Source organism: Martes martes (assembly GCF_963455335.1).
Source record: "Martes martes genome assembly, chromosome: 16".
Taxonomy (NCBI): Eukaryota; Metazoa; Chordata; class Mammalia; order Carnivora; family Mustelidae; genus Martes; species Martes martes.
The window spans coordinates 64,397,689-64,415,626 of record NC_137904.1 but is presented as its reverse complement, the minus strand read 5'-3'; the positions used below and the strand labels follow the sequence as shown (position 1 = coordinate 64,415,626).

General features: G+C 59.5%; 1 protein-coding gene across 1 annotated transcript in view; it reads left to right on the top strand.

Moving 5' to 3' along the window:
- Positions 1-672: 672 nt before the first annotated feature.
- The window catches only part of CCDC57 (coiled-coil domain containing 57), a gene marked incomplete at its 3' end in the record, with an annotated part of 81,142 nt that continues 63,876 nt past the window's right edge, over positions 673-17,938 (top strand). The window contains exons 1-7 of the mRNA XM_080825584.1: positions 673-756; positions 1,007-1,418; positions 3,785-3,893; positions 10,268-10,369; positions 11,552-11,709; positions 11,852-11,926; positions 16,387-16,587. Of these exons, the coding sequence (XP_080681710.1) occupies positions 1,015-1,418; positions 3,785-3,893; positions 10,268-10,369; positions 11,552-11,709; positions 11,852-11,926; positions 16,387-16,587 (1,049 nt within the window). The 5' untranslated portion in view covers positions 673-756; positions 1,007-1,014. The remainder of the gene's footprint in view (positions 757-1,006; positions 1,419-3,784; positions 3,894-10,267; positions 10,370-11,551; positions 11,710-11,851; positions 11,927-16,386; positions 16,588-17,938) is intronic.

Below are 17,938 nucleotides of genomic sequence, written 5' to 3'. Positions count from 1 at the left end.
TTCTTCTTCTTAAAAAAGACCCACTTCACATGAGTCAAACATTTTAGATTCTTGGGGATGACAGTGATATCCAGATGTGCCCGCCGGATGCCCGACTCATATGCCCCCAGCCCTTCTGGGAAGGTGCTCTCAGAGAAGCGCTGTGGCTGCCCGTGGAGCGTCTGCCCCCAGGATGACCGTGGCCCTTGGGCCCAGCCTGCCTGCCGTCTGGGCTTGCCGTGTGGCCTTGGGCCTGTTTGCGTAGGTCAGGGCCCGGAGTGCCACATGGTTTTATGTGTCAGAAGCCGCCCCTTGTCTGCCAGGTGAGGGGACGTGCCCAGGCCACGTACGTGGTCTCTAGCACGCCTGGCCGCCCTTGCTAGCTGCCCCCCGTGCACACTCACGTGGCACATCCTTGGCAGACACGCAGGAGCAAGAGGGGTTCAGACACTTGTTAGCAGTTTGACAAAGTAGTTTTATGCTGTTGAATCAAATAATTTAGAAATTGGGCTTGTGTATTATGTATGTTTGTTTTCCAATTTTATTTTCCTTGACTACTTTATTTTTGCTGTTTTAGGAAAGTCAGTCCGCAGTGGATTGGAGATCAAGAGGCAAGGAAGCGGCTAGTGAGTGCTGAATCTCCCGGAGACCGAGGCGGGTGCAGCGTGGGGCCGGCGGCTCTCGGAGGCTGGCGGGCTCCCGCACTTGCTGGGATCCTTCGCGGCCACGTTTTCTTATCCCTTCGGGAGCCTCTTCTAAAGGACCTAGCTCTTGTCGGTGAGCCCGCGGTTTCCTGTCTTTCCTTCCTCCGCTGCTGGGTGAGGACAGGCTAAACAGAGCCCTGGGGTCTCGCCCTGGGGGCCACCCTGCGGCTCTCAGAACGCGTGACCAAACAGCTGCCAGCTGGCCCAGAGCGTGCCCCCACTTGGTGACAGCGATGCTGAGGATGGGGATCTGGGGCGGGTGTTGCAGAAGGACAGCCAGAGCCCCTAACTGCGGGCCCACTGCCCACCTTCCCCTGCTGCAGCCGCGCCGATGCTGCCGCCCACGGAGCAGGCCCTGAGCCAGCTGCTGGCCCGCAAGGAGGAGGAGTGGCGAGCGCTGCAGGCCCAGCGTGGCCGGCTGCAGGAGGCGGCGCTGCAGGAGGCGCACGGCCGGCTGCACCAGGCGCAAGGGGAGCTGCGGAGCCTGCGGGACGACTTCGTCCACAACCTGCAGCTGCTGGAGGAGCGGGACCTCGAGCTGGAGCGCTACGACGTGGCCTTTGCCCAGGCCCGGGGGCTGGAGGAGGCGCGGCAGGCGGAGGTGAGCGAGCTCAGGGTGGAGGCAGCCCGGCTGCGGCAGGCGCTGGCCCGCGAGGCCCAGCGGCGGGAGGACCTGCTGCGGTGGCACCGGCGGGAGCTGCGGGAGCACCGGCGGGAGCTGGAGCGTGCGCACAGGTGAGGCGCCCTCCCCCGGTGACGCGGCCGGGGGCGGGGGGGGGGCGCGGGGCGGGGCTCCCACGGCCAGGCTTTTCTCCATGAAGTCCGACCCCGTAGCATTTCCGTGAAGATACCCGAGCCCACGGCTGTTCAATTCATGCAAAACAGCGGTTCGTCCCCAAGCTCAGGGCGCTCCAGTGAGGCAGGCCCGCGAAGACCCTGAGGCTCGGGTCCGAGGGTCCTGTTGGCAGGTCCCCCGACGGGACGGCCGCCCTCATGTCACATGCACCCTCCTCGGTGACGAGAGAGAACATGGGCTTCCTTTAAACTGTCCTTGCCCTGACCTCCGCGTGTGTGTTCGTGATGTCACCTTAGCCGTCGGGGTGTGTCTCTCGGGTGTGCGTGTGCACGCGTGTGAGCGTGTCTGTGCATCTGCACGTGTGAGCATGTGTGTCTGCGCGTGTGTGAGCATGTGTGTCTGCGCGCGTGAGCGTGTGCGTGAGTGCATGCGTGCGTCTGCGCATGTGAGCGCGTGTGAGCACGCAGAGGCCGGAGCGGCAGGGGCGTCCGGCACTTAGAGTGGCACCCTGAGGTTTCATGTCGTCAAGGTGCGCTTCGAAGCGCCGGTGCGAGGTGTCGCCGGCGACGGTGCCCCTGCGGAGGACGTTGTTCCCTGAGGGCGGCCTGGTGAAGGGAGAAGCTGCTGAGGGCTGTGTTGTGTTCTCCCCCGAGAGCTCACTTTTGTGCCCATGTAGACGCGGCCCGTGCGTGTGGCCTACAGCCCGCTTGGGGCAGTTGCCATCCACAGGGGCGGCTTTTCTTTGCGTCCTGCACTGTGTTCTGCCACATCCTTCTTTTTTTTTTTTTTTTGAGTTTTTATTTATTTGTTTGACAGACAGAGATCACAAGCAGGCAGAGAGGCAGGCAGAGAGAGAGGAGGAAGCAGGCTCCGCCCACTGAGCAGAGAGCCCGATGCGGGGCTTGATCCCAGGACCCTGAGATCATGACCTGGGCCGAAGGCAGAGGCTTTAACCCACTGAGCCACCCAGGCGCCCCTGCCACGTCCTTCTAAATGGCTACCCAGCCCCGTTCTGTGTTTGCGGGGCCTGCTGGGGAGGCGCCGCTCTGTGGCCGGAGTCTTCCCATGGGCGGCTGGGCGCGCACTGTGGCGGCCTGGTGGGTGCCGGACCAGCCCGGCTCTGAGCCTCCGCCCCAAGGGTGTGACCTGTACGAGCTCGAGGGCCCAGCTCCCGGGTCCCAGGTGCCGCTGTCCCCAGGAAGCCTGGAAGCCCGAGCTGTTCGCGGCACCGGTGCAGATGCCGCCGGTCCAATGCCGGGCAGCCTGTCGCTCCTGGGAGCAGTGTGGCTGGCGGCGTTCACCCCCCATGCCACCCTCCCAGGGTGCAGGGAAGACAGGTGCAGAGCTGAACTAAGGTCAGCGTTGCCTGGAGCAGGGACGGGGCTCCATGACCTTCCCCCACAGGAGGGGTGTTGGCATCCTGGCCGTTCCCCAGCTCCGCTGTTCACCCCCGCCCCCCGCTGAGATGCCACTGGCGGGTCAGAAGCAGGTGCTTGCAGTGCTGGGGCATGTGGGCCAGCTTGCCCTCGTGGGGATACTGGTTTTCTTCCTCACAGCTGCGTTGGAGATACCTTAAAGGGCTCTACATCATTCTTGTGAAGTGTCTTCTCACATCATTTGCCCCCTTTTCTACTTTTCCCTAACCTGAGACCTTTCCAGCCATTATTTCTTCAAGTACGCATCAGTGCTCCTCTTTTCCTCCCGTGCTGGGGCTCAGTGGCATGAGCGTTCAGCTTCCGTGACTGTCCCACGGCTCCCTGAGGCCCTGGTTCTGGTTTTCAGTGTGTTTCTCTCATTCGCTGGGGCCGTTTCTGTTGTTCTGGCTTCAAGTTCATGGACTCTTTGGTCTGTCACGTTGACATGTTCGTCCTGCCGTTGGGCTCACCCTGGGGAGTCTTCTGTCTGGTTGTCATACTTCCTAGTTCTCAATTTCCATTGGATTCTTTCTAAGTTTTCCTTTGCCGAGAGTTTCTAATTTTTTTTATTTAAGAGTGCACTAAAGTTTTACATAACGGCTGCTTTAAAACCCTTGTGGGAAAACCTCAGTGTCTGTGTCGTCTTGGTGTTAGCATGTGCTGACTGCCCTTTCCCGTTTGGGTGGGGACCTTCCTGTTCTCAGTGTGACCCATGACTTGGGCTTGTGTCCTGGGCACTTTGGGATTACCTTGGGAGGCTCTGGACCCCATTTCAGGCTCCTCTGCAGGCAGTCGCCTGTGTGGCGTAGCACGCAGGTCCCACGGAAGCCTCCCGAGGGCCCGACCTGCAGACGCATCTGACTCGTCTTCCTGCCGCCCTGCTTGCACAGTGACAAGAACAGCGAGACGGACCAGCAGCGGGGACAGTACGAAAGCCTGAACCGGCAGCTGGAGAGAAAGCTCGCGGAGCTCGATGGCGAGCTAGCTCTGCAGAGGCAGGTAGGGCGCTCCGGCGTCGCCCCTCTCAGGTGCCCGCCCTGCCCGCCATTTGGAAACCAGGTTGTTGAGGAGAGGACGGCCTTCTTGTTAACTGTGCGGTGTCCCTGGGATCAAAGTTGAGTTACTGGAGCAGGTGTCCATTCTGGGGTGGCCTGGAGGGAGACGGTGGGCGTCCAAAGCTCCGTCTCTAGAAACTCCCTCAATGTTCTCTCTCCTCACGAGGGGCCCATGTTTTCTCCCTTATTTATTTCAGGAGAAAGTATTGAAAATCAAAATTTGAGTTACTTACTGTAGAAAAGAGCTGTCCTGGGTGTCCGTGTAGACGCGTCGGCCTGTAGGCAGTGCCTAACCTGTCGCCAGAGGCCCCCTGGACCCTGAGACTCGGCCTGCAGTTCTGACGGACGTGGGCGTGTGGGGTGTGGTCGAAGGGTACCGCTCACACCTGTGGCCGACTCCGCGTGTCGGGGAGCTGTGTGAGTGCGGGGGCGGGGGCGACAGGGCCCCCTTGGCTCTTTGGAGCGTGTGCCAAGCTTGTGTCCTCCGTAGCAACCGCAGCGTTTGTGGAAACTGCCTCTGGGGAGCTCCCCGTGCCGCTCACAGCAGAGACACAGTGTCGATCTGAATTTCCCAGATGGGGGCCGAGCCCAGAGGCATGAAGTGACCTGCCCGAGATGCCCTCAGTAAATGGCAGAGACAGACTCGGAGTCCAGTGTGTAGGCTCTGAGCCGCTGTCACCCCGGCCCGGCATCGCCGTTGTCGGGGAGCAAGAGCACCGTCCCCTCGGAGGTCCTTCTGGCTGGGCCAAGAGTCGGATCGCTGTGAGGCAGACGAGCGGGAGAACGTCAGATGTACTAGGTGCGCGTTTGGGGAGTCCACCTGTGGAAACCCCAGAGTCGGGCGGAGTGAGGTCTGTATGTCAGTCGGAACCGCGGACAAGGGGCGGGGGCTGGCACTTGAGAGGGAAGTCAGGCCCCTCGGGGTAGTGAGGAGAGCCAGCGTGGGGCTGGAGGATGTTTGTTCTGCCCGGAGTGCCCTGCTGGCTCCGTCAGTAGAGAGTGGAACTCTTGGTCTTAGGGTCATGAGTTCGAGCCCCGTGCTGGACATAGACATTATTTAAAAAACATACACGTATATAGACATGTGTGCGTGCGTGCGTGTGTGTGTGTGTGTGTGTAGAAAACAAAAAGATGCTTGCCCCACCACACAGATGGGTCACTCAGATAACGTTTATCTCCACTAACGACCCTTATTCTGGGAAACACGCCCAGTTTAGATTGTTCCGTGGTTACGAACGGGACAGAAGTTTCTCTGGAGCCTGTAGGATCTCAAGCGCCTTCAGCTCAGAACAATCCATGTGCCAGAGCGGCACCTCCTGGGGGCCTCCTGAACGCCTTCACGGCTCCTCCCATCATAGTTTTAGCCTCCTGTTCACGATACGCGGGAAAGGACTCGTCCGGAAGTCAGCCTGTGCTGTGTCCTGTTTCTGCCTCTTCTCGCAGCACTGAACCCCAGGCTCGTTCCCTGTCTCTTGGTGACTGTGCCGCAGGCAGGTCGGATGGCGTGCCTGGCCGTGCCGGCTCTGCTCCAGGTGCTGGGTGGCAGTTACGGACAGACCTGTCCTGCCGGTGGTCTGGGGCCCGGCCCCCCGGCCTGCTGTCCCGTGGTGCCGTGTCAGCCCCTAAGACAGAACCGTGTCTCCTGAGAGGCCTTGTGCCAGTCGGGGTGGAAAGGCCCCAGGGACATGACTGTCCTCTGAGTACAGGCGAGGAGGCCGAGGCCCCGCAGACAGCCCTTTCCTGCCCCTCTGGAAGCCCCACGTTCCTTCTTGGGACGCCGGACTGCTCAGAGCACCCGACAGCTCTTGACATCTGCAGAGGACTTCTAGAGTTTTCTAGAACTAATGAGTCTCGTCCGTTACGGGCAGCTTGGCCTTTTGGGAACAGCCCCAGTTGGCAGGGCACTAAGTGGGGTCTGAGCAGCAGGGTGACCACCGGACCCTTGTGGCTTGCCGGGTAGTGCTGACGTTTCCTCAGGCAGCGCCAGGGTCGCTCCTGCAGGAACGTCAGAAGGGCCCCGGGCAACCGGGGTCTCAGCGACCCTCAGAGGCAGCAGCGACCTCCGGGGAATTGGGGTGGCTGGGCCAGGCCTCTGCGGGGCTTCCCAGGCTGTCCATACTCGGTCTCTGCCGTGACTCGGGCTGGTTCCAGCTTCGAGCCCCTGCATCGTCGAGGAGCCCCCACAGCCGTGGGGGACGTTGCTTTTCGTGGTAGCCCTGCCTCTGGAAGGACAGAAACTCTGCAGCTTTGCCGGTCTACCCGCAGCGGCTGCTGGAAGCGTGGGCGGCACTCGCGCGGCCTGGTTCTGGAGCGGGGAGAGCCCACGCCGGCTCTCAGGGAGCGGCTGCCCTTGCCTGAGCCCGCTCTGCGGCCCGCGCCTCGCTCTCTCAGTGACCGAACGTGGCTCCCGCGCGCTCCCCGACTTCCTGCTCTCCTCGGACTGGCTTCCTGTCTCTTGTTTCTGAAGCTCTGGTGTCCGTGACGGACTTGTCAGAAGTCGACTCGATTCAATGGTGATAGTGATTTTTCTCTTGAAAAATGAAATTTAAGGTGATGAGAACAGAGTCGTCTGTTTGGCTCTTAGCGTACCTGCGAGTTGTAGGCTGTGGGGTTAAGGGGCGCTTTCTTTCGTATCGGTTAGCAACGCAGGATTAGAAGCCACTGACGTAGAAATGGGATGATTGATTTCTTCATTGAACAAATATTTTTTAATTTTTTTTTTAGATTTTGTTTATTTATTTGACAGACAGAGATCACAAGCAGGCAGAGAGGCAGAGAGAGAGAGAGGAGGAAGCAGGCACCCCGCCGAGCAGAGAGCCCGATGCGGGGCTCGATCCCAGGACCCTGAGATCGTGACCTGAGCTGGAGGCTCAGGTGCCCCTAACAAATATTTTTTTAACGTGGACCATGTGCTAGGCATCCTCCCAGGCCCTGGAGTTACAGTGTGGGCACCCAGACCTGCCTGCTCTGGGAGCGAGCTGGTCTCCAGGGGTCACGGTGGACGCCGACCAGCACGGTGTCTAGTGCAGCACCCCAGGGTGTCCCCAGCATGACACAGTAGGGCAGGGTGGGCAGGAGGGGGAGTTGTGACAGAAGCCTGCCGGTGGTCAGAGGCGTGGAGGGAGTGGTGGGTACCCTCATGCTTGGAGCTCCTGGGCAGGTGCTCAAGTTCAGGCGTCGGAGGGGTGGGCGGCCACGCAGGCTCACAGGAGGTGGTGTTGTGCTGTCAGGCTGCGTGGGAGGTGGTTGCTGGCCTTCCGTGTGGAAGTGTTGGGTAAGAGGGGACTTTGCATGTTGGGGAGGTCATGGAGTATGGAGCTGGGAGCCTGGGACATCACCAAAGGGCAGATGTAAACAGAGGAGCCCCGAGCAAAGCCTTCAATGAGAGAATGGGAGGTGAGGACCCATTGGCGACGTCCGTCGTTGCGAGAGCCACGCGCTACCTGCTCTCTGGCCTCCTTCAGACGGTGTCGTGGGGTCAGTGTGCTGTCCTTTCTGTTGCTGGCCGGGAGCGCACTGTGTGGCTGCGCCAGCCGGCTGCCCACTCACCTGCAGACAGACATCTCAGACACTTGGGTCATTTCCAGTTCAAGGCCATTTCGAATGAAGTTGCTGTGGACATTCTTGGCAGGTCTCCATTCATTTGGGTAAATAACTTGGGAGCAGAGTTTCTGGGTTGTGTGCTAGGGGCACGTTTTACTTGGTAAAAAATTGTCAAACCGTGTTCCCAGACATTTGTACCATCTCGTGTTCTCACCAGCACCCGCAGTGGCTGGCGTTCTGCTCTGTGTCCCTGTAAGCACGGAGCGTCTTCCGTCTTTCCCATTTCAGCCATTTTACAGGCTGGGTCGTGCTCTTTGTCTCATTGTGGTTTTAGCCTGTCCCCGATGGTCAGTGTGTAAGCATCTTTTCTTTTCTTTTTTTTCCTTTTAAAGATTTTATTTATTTATTTGACACAGACAGAGATCACAAGTAGGCAGAGAGGCAGGCAGAGAGAGGGAGAAGCAGGCTCCCCGCTGAGCAGAGAGCCCGATGCGGGGCTCGATCCCAGGACTCTGAGATCATGACCTGAGCCAAAGGCAGAGGCTTTAACCCACTGAGCCACCCAGGTGCCCCCGTAAGCATCTTTTCATGTGCTCGTTGGCCATTAAGATATTTTTTTGGGAAGTGTCTGTTCACTTTCTTTGCCCTTCTTACGAGGTAGGTGATCTGTCTTCACGGTGTTGGTGTGTAAGAGAGCCGGTGCACTCCGGAAACAAGTCCTCGCGCACGTGTGTCAGGTGATCTTCCGTCCTGAGCCCGGCCTTTTCCTTTCCTCAGCGGGATCGTATGAACAGCAGGTGACTTAATTTGTGACGTTCCAGTGAGCGTTTTCTTGCCGGGTTCTCGAATAGCAGCTGAGGCAAGACTGTGAGACATTTGAGAATCGCCGGCTGCATGGGAAAGAAGCCAAGAGTTAAAGGGAAAATGGCCCTGAAAGAATGATGATTCCTGGGTCGGTGACCCTGAAGCCCCCGACTGTGTGTCCATTTCTGGGGCAAGGTGGCACGTGTGCCCACGCTGGCCTCCGGTGTCCGCGCCAGTCTAGCCATCGCAGGCGAGCTGGAGATCCCGTGACCCCCTGCTCTTGCCACGGGTGGGAACTCGAGCCTGTCTGCACTGGGGTGGGGACAGGGCCAGCCTCACCTCATGCTGCCGTGGTTTGCAGGCTTTCGGGGGCATCGCGGGCTCTTCCTGTGGCCAGTGCCTCCAGAGATGTGTGCTGCCTCCGTAACCCGAGACCAGGGTGCTAGGAGGACGGGCTGGTCACAAAACAAGGAAGAATTTGGACAATTAAAAGTATACTTAAAGAAACAAATTCAGAATGTAGATAAGAAAGAACATCTAGGAGAAATTTAAGAGACATGGAGGATAAATCGGGATGTTCGATCCAGCGATCGCGGTCCAGAAACATGCAGTGGAAACCAGGAAGGGGTCGACTGTGGAGGAAATGGCCTGGTCGCTTCTCAGGGCGGGGACTTCAGAGCGAAAGGCCAGCAGAGGCTGGAGCGATAGTGGGAGATGTTGCAGAGACCTCTCGGGAACTCACGGGAGGGGAGAACAGCAGGCGGGCCGTGAGGCGTGAGCGCGGGGCACTCGGGTCCGTACACACAGGTGGAGGGGGAGCACCTGCAGAGACCAGGCTTAGCGGGCCTCTCCCGGAAGTTACTGGAGCGTGCCCTGCAGCCTGGCCAGTGGCCAAGGGCTCAGCCCTCAGCTGCCTCCGTTCCCTTCGGAGTTCAGAACAGTGGGAACCAAGTGATGGGAGCGGAGATGGGGGCCTGAGCTGAGACTCCCTGGTGTGCCCGGGGTTGAGTAGCCCCAGCCTCAGAGTCCCAGAGTGCCCTGCAAGAGCCAGTGGGCCCGGGCCAGGCCAGAGCTGAGCTTCCAGACCTCCGGGGAGGCCGTGGGGGGCGGGGGGGGGGCACCAGAGGCTCCTCCGCCTGGAAGAAGCCACAGAGAGCAGGCGGCGCAGGGAGTGCAGGGGGGTGGGGGGGTGAGGGGGGTGAAGCAGGGCCGGAGGGTTGGCTGGGTGGTGTTCCGGGGAGAAGCCAGGCCACAGTAAGGAGGGCCCCTGGAGGGGCCGCCCCCCAGGAGGGAGGGTCATGCTGCCCAGGTGGATGGTGCGAAGGGACGTGAGGGCACAGGATGACCGAAAAGAGAGAGGTGGGTGAGGCCGGAGGGCAACCCAAATTCCAGGAGAAACCGGGGGCGGTTAGGTGTGGACCGTGGTCCCCGTTCCCGGGTGGGTGCACACTGAGTGCTCTCATGGTCACCATGACGTACTGGGTGTGTAGATTCAGCCTGGGGGTGAAACTCCGGAGCCTGCCTGCTTGCTGAGCTCTGGTCAGCATCCTGGGAGGAGTGGGATGGGGCTCCTGGCAGGGAGATGGTGGGGAGACAGGCAGGGAGCCGTGGCGTGGCCTGGACACCCAGCTGGAACCGGCCGGAATCAGCCGGAAAGCTCCCACGCAGGGGCAGGGTGAACAGGCCCAAGGGCCTCTGTCACAGGCCCCCAGCAGGTCCTCGTCTGTGTGTGCCCAGCGGACAGGCCTGGCGGCTCCGTGGACACCTGGCAGATCCCTGGGGCAATCCCTCGAGGCGCTCGGACGCTGCAGGAGACCCTGGAGGTTTACACGGACGTGACTCGTGTGGCGCCTCTGCCTCCAGGGACCTCGGTGTCCTGCCGGCTTCGGGCCCGCTCATCGGGTCCTCGTTGTGGGGGCTTCTCTGCTGGGGCTGATGGCCTCCTCTCACCGCCAGCCCCTTCTGTTTCAGGAGCTGCTGCTGGAATTCAAGTCGGAAATGCAGAAGCGGGAGCATGGGTTCCGCCTGCAGGCAGACAGCATGAGCAACGTGGTCTTGACTCATGAGCTCAAGGTGGGGATGGCCTTTGGTCGATGACCGCTCCCTCCCCAGACATCCGGTGCCACTGCTGGGCTGCAGGAAGGCGGGCTTCACACAGAGGTCTCCCTTGTTGTACTGGGGTCAGGGCTTATGCCCATCGTAGTGCCTGCTGCACGGCCCTTCTCCTGAGGGAGAGGAGGGCTGGTGCCAGGCTCTGGTTTCCCCAGCCTTGGGGAAGGGGGCCCCTCCCAGGATAAAGTGCCCCCCGAATCCGTCCATATAGCCTGTCACTGGTGTGGCCTCTGTGACCACTGGGAACGTGCCTCTGGGGAGGTGCTGCTCATCCCCCACTGACAGCGGAGGAGGCCAGGCAGGTGGTCAGGGCCTGTGTGCAGCCTGTGCACCCGGCCACAGTGAGCGCCCATCAGCGAGCAGCGTGCACGTCTGAAGTTTAGCGCGGGGACAGGGCCCGCTTTGGGGAAGTGGGAGGCTGTGCGGGGGGCCAGGAAGCAGGGAGGACTCATGGCCTGGCACTGCCCGCGCCCCCCCTCCACCCCCCCGCCCCCGGGTTGCATCTGCCTCCCGCCCAGCAGGTGTCTGTAGGAGCAACCCCGCCCCCCAGTCGGGAAGGGCCCTCCCACAGGCCTTCAGCCTCCCCACAATGCTGCAGTCCCAGGGCAGTGCTGGGCCAGCCAGAGGGCCCGGGAACCCTGACCAGTTCCCGTGACTGGCGCGGGCCAGGCAGCTCCCAGCCCGCCCTCACATCCTGGCAGGGACACCAGTGCTCCACATCGTCTCAGGCCCCGTCTGGCCCCGTGCATCCGTGCGCCTGACTGCACTCCCGGAGGAGCCCTGCAGTGACCTTCAGGAGGCCTGAGGGGCTGTGAGAGCCGGTGGGGAGAGGGCCAGCGGGACCGCGGGTCTGTGTCCTGAGCTCCACAGTGGGATGGGCCCTGCCCCACCTCCCTCTGCCTGCCGGGCCAGACCCCTGCACCAGCGATGCCTGGAGGGCAGGGCAGATTCCATGCACCAGCGATGCGGGCGCTGCAGGCCTTACCGGGGCCGGGGTTCGCAGCCGCGGAGCCTGAGCCCAGAAAGCTTGTTTGAGAAGCGAGCCGCCGTCGTGCCACACCTGCGGTGCACTGCTCCGCGTCGTTTCCTCCTCACCGCCCCGTTCCAGGCCCAGCCTCTCCCTGAATTCTTCATCTCTCGAAGGTGAAAGTGTTGAACGAGGAGCTGGCGGTTGTGAAGGAGGCAGCCGCCCAGGCCGCGGAGTCGCTGCGGAGCGCGGAGGCTACCGGCGCGGGGCTGGAGGACGCGCTGCGGCGCAGGGAGCAGGAGCTCAGGGACGTGGCCGCCGCCAAGGACGCCCGGTGCGCAGCCGCACCTGCCTGCCCCTGCCTGCCCCTGCCTGCCCCTGCCTCCCCCTGCCTCCTCCGGCCGGGGGCCTCCATGGGTTGTCCGGCTTGGGGGGGCCCTCGTCTGCTTTTCCCAGTGACATTTCCTCCTTTTTAGGATAAAGGACTTAGAGGACAGACTGAACTGTGTGCAGCTCTCCAGGAAGAAAGAAGAGGAGGTGGCCAGGAGGAAGTGAGTGCTCCTGGCCCCCAGCCTGGCCACGAGGGGTTAGGGCCAGGCCGAGGCTCCCACCAGCCGTGGGCCGTCTGGCCTTTGAACTCCCTGCTTTGGGTCTGCTTCCGTGCTCTGTTCAGGATTTTCTGCGTGTAGTTAGGCTTTTTAGTCTTTAAAAAACTTTTTATTTAAGGATTTTCCCAAGGTTTTATTTTTAAGTAATCTCTACACCCAACGTGGGGCTTAAAGTCAGGACCCCGAGACCTAGAGGTGCACCCTCCGCTGACTGAGCCAGCGGGCACCCTGGTGTTTTGAGACTTTGAAACATAAACGCTTCATTAAAGCCAGCGCCTGGCTGGCTCCGTGGGTTAAGCATGTGACTCTTGATTTCGTCCGGGGTCATGATCTTGGGGTCGTGAGATCGAGCCCCACATGAGGCTGGTGCTGAGCATGGAGCCTGCTTGGGACGCCCTCTGCCCCTCCCCCAGTCTCACGCAGGCACGAGCTGTCTCGGGAAAAAAAAAACAGTTTTATGAATCAGTTCGTTAGTTTTAGACCGCAGCAACAAAGGTTACTTTGGTGATAGTCGCCTTTCATTTCTATGTTATCCTGGCAAAGTGCTCCCACTCTCCTGGCTGTACCTTCCCCAGACCCCCCCTTCCTGCAGAGATGCTCATCTCATCCCTCAGGACCGGCCGCACGCCCTGCACTGCGGTGTCGGGACGCCCAGCCTGTAGACGGCATAGACGGCACGGCATCCCCCAGGCGGGGACCCTGAGAGAGCCCGTGGTGGCCCGTCCGGGCTGAGGCATGCGAGGCCCGCAGGATGAGGGGGGCTGAGTGAGGGCACAAGGCACAGTCCTGGGGGAGGGCGGGCATGCGGGAGCGCGTGCCCTTGGGAGCAGCCCTGGCATGGGGTTAGGTGGGCCCCTGAGAGCCCCGGGGTGGGGGGGGGGCAGTGTGCACCGTTCACCTGCCGCAGGAGTCGCCCTCTTCCTTTTCTGGAAAGCACCAGGCTGGAGGTAAGCACAGGTGCGGCTGTGAGGCTACGTGGTCACGGGAACGGTGGAGGGTGGGGCAGCGTGGGCCGTCGGGTGCATTTCTGGGTTTTCTGGCTGTGATGTGTGGTGTGCACACCCTGAGGAGAAGAACTTCACAGACTGTCTACGGCCTTTTCACCCGTAGTCAGACCAGAGCTGGGAGCTGCCTTCCGGGCCACTGTGCAGCTGCCATCGGCCCACGCACGCCTCGGCCCGGCTGGCTTGCGGGAGCGGGGGCGGACGTGGTGTTTGTGCCCCTGCCAGGGACACGCGGGCGCCACGGACACAGCACGATGTGGTCCGGCTCAGACCCACACAGGCCAGTGGCGACAGACAGCATTCCTCTTCATGCCCACAGCTAGAGCCTTTTTCCTTTTAAGTTTATTTACTTAAGTAATGTTTACATCCCACGTGGGGCTTGAATTCACGACCCCAAGATCAAGAGCCGCACACCACCGACAGAGCCATAAACTGAAACAGTTGCAGATGAGTACAGTTTTAGCATATTATAAATATTGACATTTAGAAGCAAAACTGTTCAGGGGTGTCTAGCTGGCTCCGTTGGAGCACATGACTCTGGTTCTCGGGGTTGTGAGTTTAAGCCCCACATTCGGTGAGGAGATTACTTTAAAATCTCTTAAAAACAAAAAAAAGAAAAGAAAAGAAGTAAAACTGGTCACTCTTTTTTAAAAGATTGATTTATTTTAGAGAGCGAGTGAGCGTGCACATGTGAAGGGGAGGGGCAGAGGGAGAAAATTTCAAGCAGGCGCCCTGATGCGGGGTTCCATCCCAGGGCCCTGGGGTCGTGACCCGAGCCGAAATCAGGAATCTGATTGTCATGGCCTAGTGAAATGAGTAGGTATTTTTCTTTTCTTTTTAAAGATTTTATACATTCATTTGAGAGAGCCAAGAAAGAGCACAAGCAGGGGGGAGCAGCAAAGGGGGAAGCAGGCTCCCCGCCGAGCAGGGAGGCTAATGCGGGGCTCAATCCCAGGACCCCAGGATCGTGACCTGAGCCGAAGGCAGGCGTTCCACTGACTGAGCCCCCCAGGCGCCCCATAATGTATTTTTTATGCTTAGGAAATACGAAATCAGGGCACCTGGGTGGCTCAGTGGTGGGGTGTCTGCCTTCGGCTCAGGTCATGATCCCAGAGTCCTGGGGTCGAGGCCCACGTTGGGCTCCCTGCTCCACTAGAAGCCTGCTTCTCCCTCTCCCACTCCCCCTGTTTGTGTTCCTTCTCTCGCTATGTCTCTGTCAAATAAATAAAAAATCTTTAAAAAAAAAATTTGAAATCAATCTTCTCTATACACGTGGTGTATGTATACGTAACAATACCTATGTCTATATAAACTAAAAACAATGAAACTTGCTAGGGTCACAAGGCTATAAGTGTTCTAAAAGGTTTCTTTTTTTTTTTCCCCAAAGATTTTATTTATTCGTTTAACAGACAGAGATCACAAGTAGGCAGAGGCACGTAGGGGTGGGGGAGGCAGGCTCCCTGCTGAGCAGAGAGTCTGATGTGGGGCTCGATCCCAGGACCCTGGGATCATGACCCGAGCTGAAGGCAGAGGCTTTAACCCACTGAGCCACCCAGGCGCCCCTTCTAAAAGGTTTCTAAGTGAAGGTATTCTGATAATTATTTGCACATACTTTACAAGACAATATACCACACTATAAAATTCAGTGATTAAGTGTAAGTCTCCTTAGGAATGCTCCCCCGACGGAAGGGAGGGGGTCCCCACATCAGTTTGCGAGCCCCTGCGTGGGGCTGCCCACCTCGTCACACGCACGGTCAGAAGGCAGCTGGGGGACTCTGTGGCAGCATCCCCTGGGCTTTGAACACCTTCCCGTTCCGTGCCAGGAGCCACCTGCTGGCCTTGCCCCCCAGCGTGACTGTAGGTCACATGTCTGCTGGCCGCTCTGTGGAGCGGAGAGCTGGTGGTGCCTGGCTCCGTCGGCAGGATCATTATGTTCGCTGTTTCCCGAAGTTTGGATAAGAGGCTTCTCTGAGACTTACTCTGTAACTACGTACACCTGGTGCCCTTCTACTTAGCGACAGCTTGGGAACCCCTCGTCCTGAAAAGCTGGGAAACTGGAAGGTTGTGACTCAGAGAACACGTTTGCCAGCGTGATGTGTACACAGTAAGATGCTTTTAATTTTGTCGCAAGCTTTACCATTTCTCCCTAAAACCTCGGGCTCGTGGATTCAGTTTCCGTTTAGGGACAGTGTTGAGCAGGTCGCCTGCTCGGGAGAGCCCGCCCTTGCTGGGAGACTGTTAGCGGGTCAGGGCGCTCTGCGAGAGCCTCTCACTCCGTCTCGGGCCCAGCGGGTCTGCACGTGTTTGGAGAATTGTCAAAACACTGGGAATCACAGAGCACACCTTGTAAAACGCACCCAAGTGCTCTAGGTTAGGATAGTTTGGTGCTAATACACGTGACACGTTAGAGCGCATCCAGATGCTTCACGTCAGACCGCGCTGTGTGACAGTGCGGTGACGCAAGTGGCACCAGTGGAGCCCGGCGACGGAGGGCAAGCTTCCCAGCCCGGCATCTGTGTTGGTCTTTTGAGAGCCACTGAGCAGCAGCCGCGCAGTGCAGTTCGGAAGTGAGTCTGCTCCTTCCCCAGCCGTGGCGATCGGTCTTCTCCCGGTTCCACGAGGGAAAGGCCTGTGCCGCCAGACGCGAGCACGCGGTCACGTGTTTGCCGACGGAGGGTAGAAAACACGGAGCAGGTCGCAACACGGGTGAGGTGAAGCTTGATTGTAATTAGAGTGAAAGTATGTTAACGTGGCCTGGTTGAATAAGGCTTCACCATCTCACTGAAAAATGCTAATGGAAGGGGCGCTGGGGGGCTCAGTGGAAGGGGCGCTGGGGGGCTCAGTGGGTTAAAGCCTCTGCCTTCGGCTCAGGTCATGATCCCGGGGTCCTGGGATCGAGCCTCACACCAGGCTCCCTGCTTAGTGGGGAGCCTGCTTCTCCCTCTCCAGCTCCCCTGTGCTTGCACTCTCTCTCTCTGTAATAAATGAATAAAATCTTGAAAAAAAAAAGAGAAGCAGCCAGTGTCCTGCGGTCCCCAGTCGCAGGGACAGCCTTAGGGTTCTGGGTGACAGAGGGCTGCTGGGCTGCGCCCTGCTTTCAGGGCCCAGTAGGAAAGCTGCTGGGGGCATCGGTGGGACTCCTTGAGCCCCTGTCGCCGCCGTCTGTCTTCTGGGGGCGTCAGCTCCAGAGTCGCCCAGGGACCCGGCCTCTAAGAGCCCTTCAGCCAGTATTCGCCTGAGCAGTGCGAGCGCGCGCTCCAGTGGCCGCTGCCCCGGTGGCCGGGCGGGACGCACCACGGCTCAGGTCCCGGGACGGCAGCCCCTGAGCACGGGAGAGGCACGTGTGGTCTGGGGACCGAGCGGGGCCGTGCGCCGCTGTGACACCTGCCTGTGTTCCAGGCATGAGGAGCTGGACCGTGTGGCCAGGGAGAGGGACGCGGCGCTGGTGGCTGTGAAGGGCGCCCACGCGGAGCAGCAGCAGGCGCTGGAGGCCCGGGCCCGGGAGCTGCAGGCCCGCTGTGAGGCCCTCGAGCTGCAGCTGCGCCGGGCCGAGTGGAGGCAGGGGGACACGCTGAGGGAGAAGGATGCCGCCCTGGACAGGTGAGCGCACACGCGGGAGGGCCCGGTGGCTGAGGGCGCCCGCCGCGGCCGCGGAGGGTTCGGTCTCTGGTCCTTCTCCTTCGGCCGCCTTCTCGTCTTGTCTTCAGACCGCGCCGTGTGTGCGTATGTATGGACGTATGCGATTGTGGTCAAGTGTGCATCATGTGACATTTACCATCTTGGCCATTTAAAGTGCGCAGTTGGCTGCATTGTATGGCCACCAAATGTCCCTTCCCGTTCCCCTCCTCCACCTCCCGGGTCCCACCGTCCACGCTGTGTCTCTAGGACGTTGATGATTCTTGGTCCCTCGTCTGGGTGGAATCCTGCAGTGTCTGTCCTTCGGTGACTGGTGTATTCCACTGGCCGTCGCGCCTCCTGGGTCCACCGTTGCTGGGGCAGGTGACAGGGTGTCCTTCCTTTCCCTGGCTGCCTGGCTGGACCGCACTCTCTGTACCCATTCGTCTGTCAGTGGACACTTAGGTTGTTTCCACCTCGTGGCTGTTGTAAACAGTGTTGCCTCGAGTGCGGATAGGCGGGTGCCTGTTCACTTGTGGGGGAATGCACCCGGAAGGTGGATTGCTGGATCGTATGGTCAATCTGTGTTTGACTTTTTTTAAAGATTTTATTTATTTATTTGTCCGAGACCGTGAGGGTAAAGCAGGAGGAGCAGAGGCAGAGGCAGAGGGAGAAGCAGGCTCCCCGCTGAGCAGGGACCCCAATGTGGGGCTCGATCGCAGGACCCTGAGACCAGGATCTGAGCCCAAGGCAGAGGCTCAACTGACGGAGCCCCCCGGGTACCCCCATGTTTAACTTTCTGAGGAGCTGCCAGACTGGTTTTCACAGCGAATGGGCTGTTTTGCACAAGGATTCCAATTTCTCCATCAACTGGTTTCTTTTTTTTTTAACTTTATTTTTCTATTTAAATTCAATCAATTAACACAGAATGTACTATTAGTTTCAGGGACAGAGGTCAGTGATGCATCAGTTGCTCACAACACCCGGTGCTCATCGCATCCCGTGTCCTCCCTAGTGCCCGTCACCCAGTGCCCCTGGGTCCCCAGCCTCGCCCCTCCAGCCACCCTCTGTCTGTTTCCCAAGGTCTCTTATGGTTTGTCTCCCCCGATTTCGTCTTGTTTTGTTTTTCCCTCCCTTCCCCTTTGCTGCTCTGTCTTGTTTCTCAAATTCCTCGTATCAGGGAAATCATACGATAATTGTCTTTCTCTGACTGACTTACTTCGCTCAGCGTAATACCCTCGAGTTCCATCTGCGTCTTTGTAAAGGGCAGGATCTGGGGGGTTTGACGGCTGCGCAGTGTTCCGCTGGTTTCTTCTTCTTCTTCTTCTTTATAAAG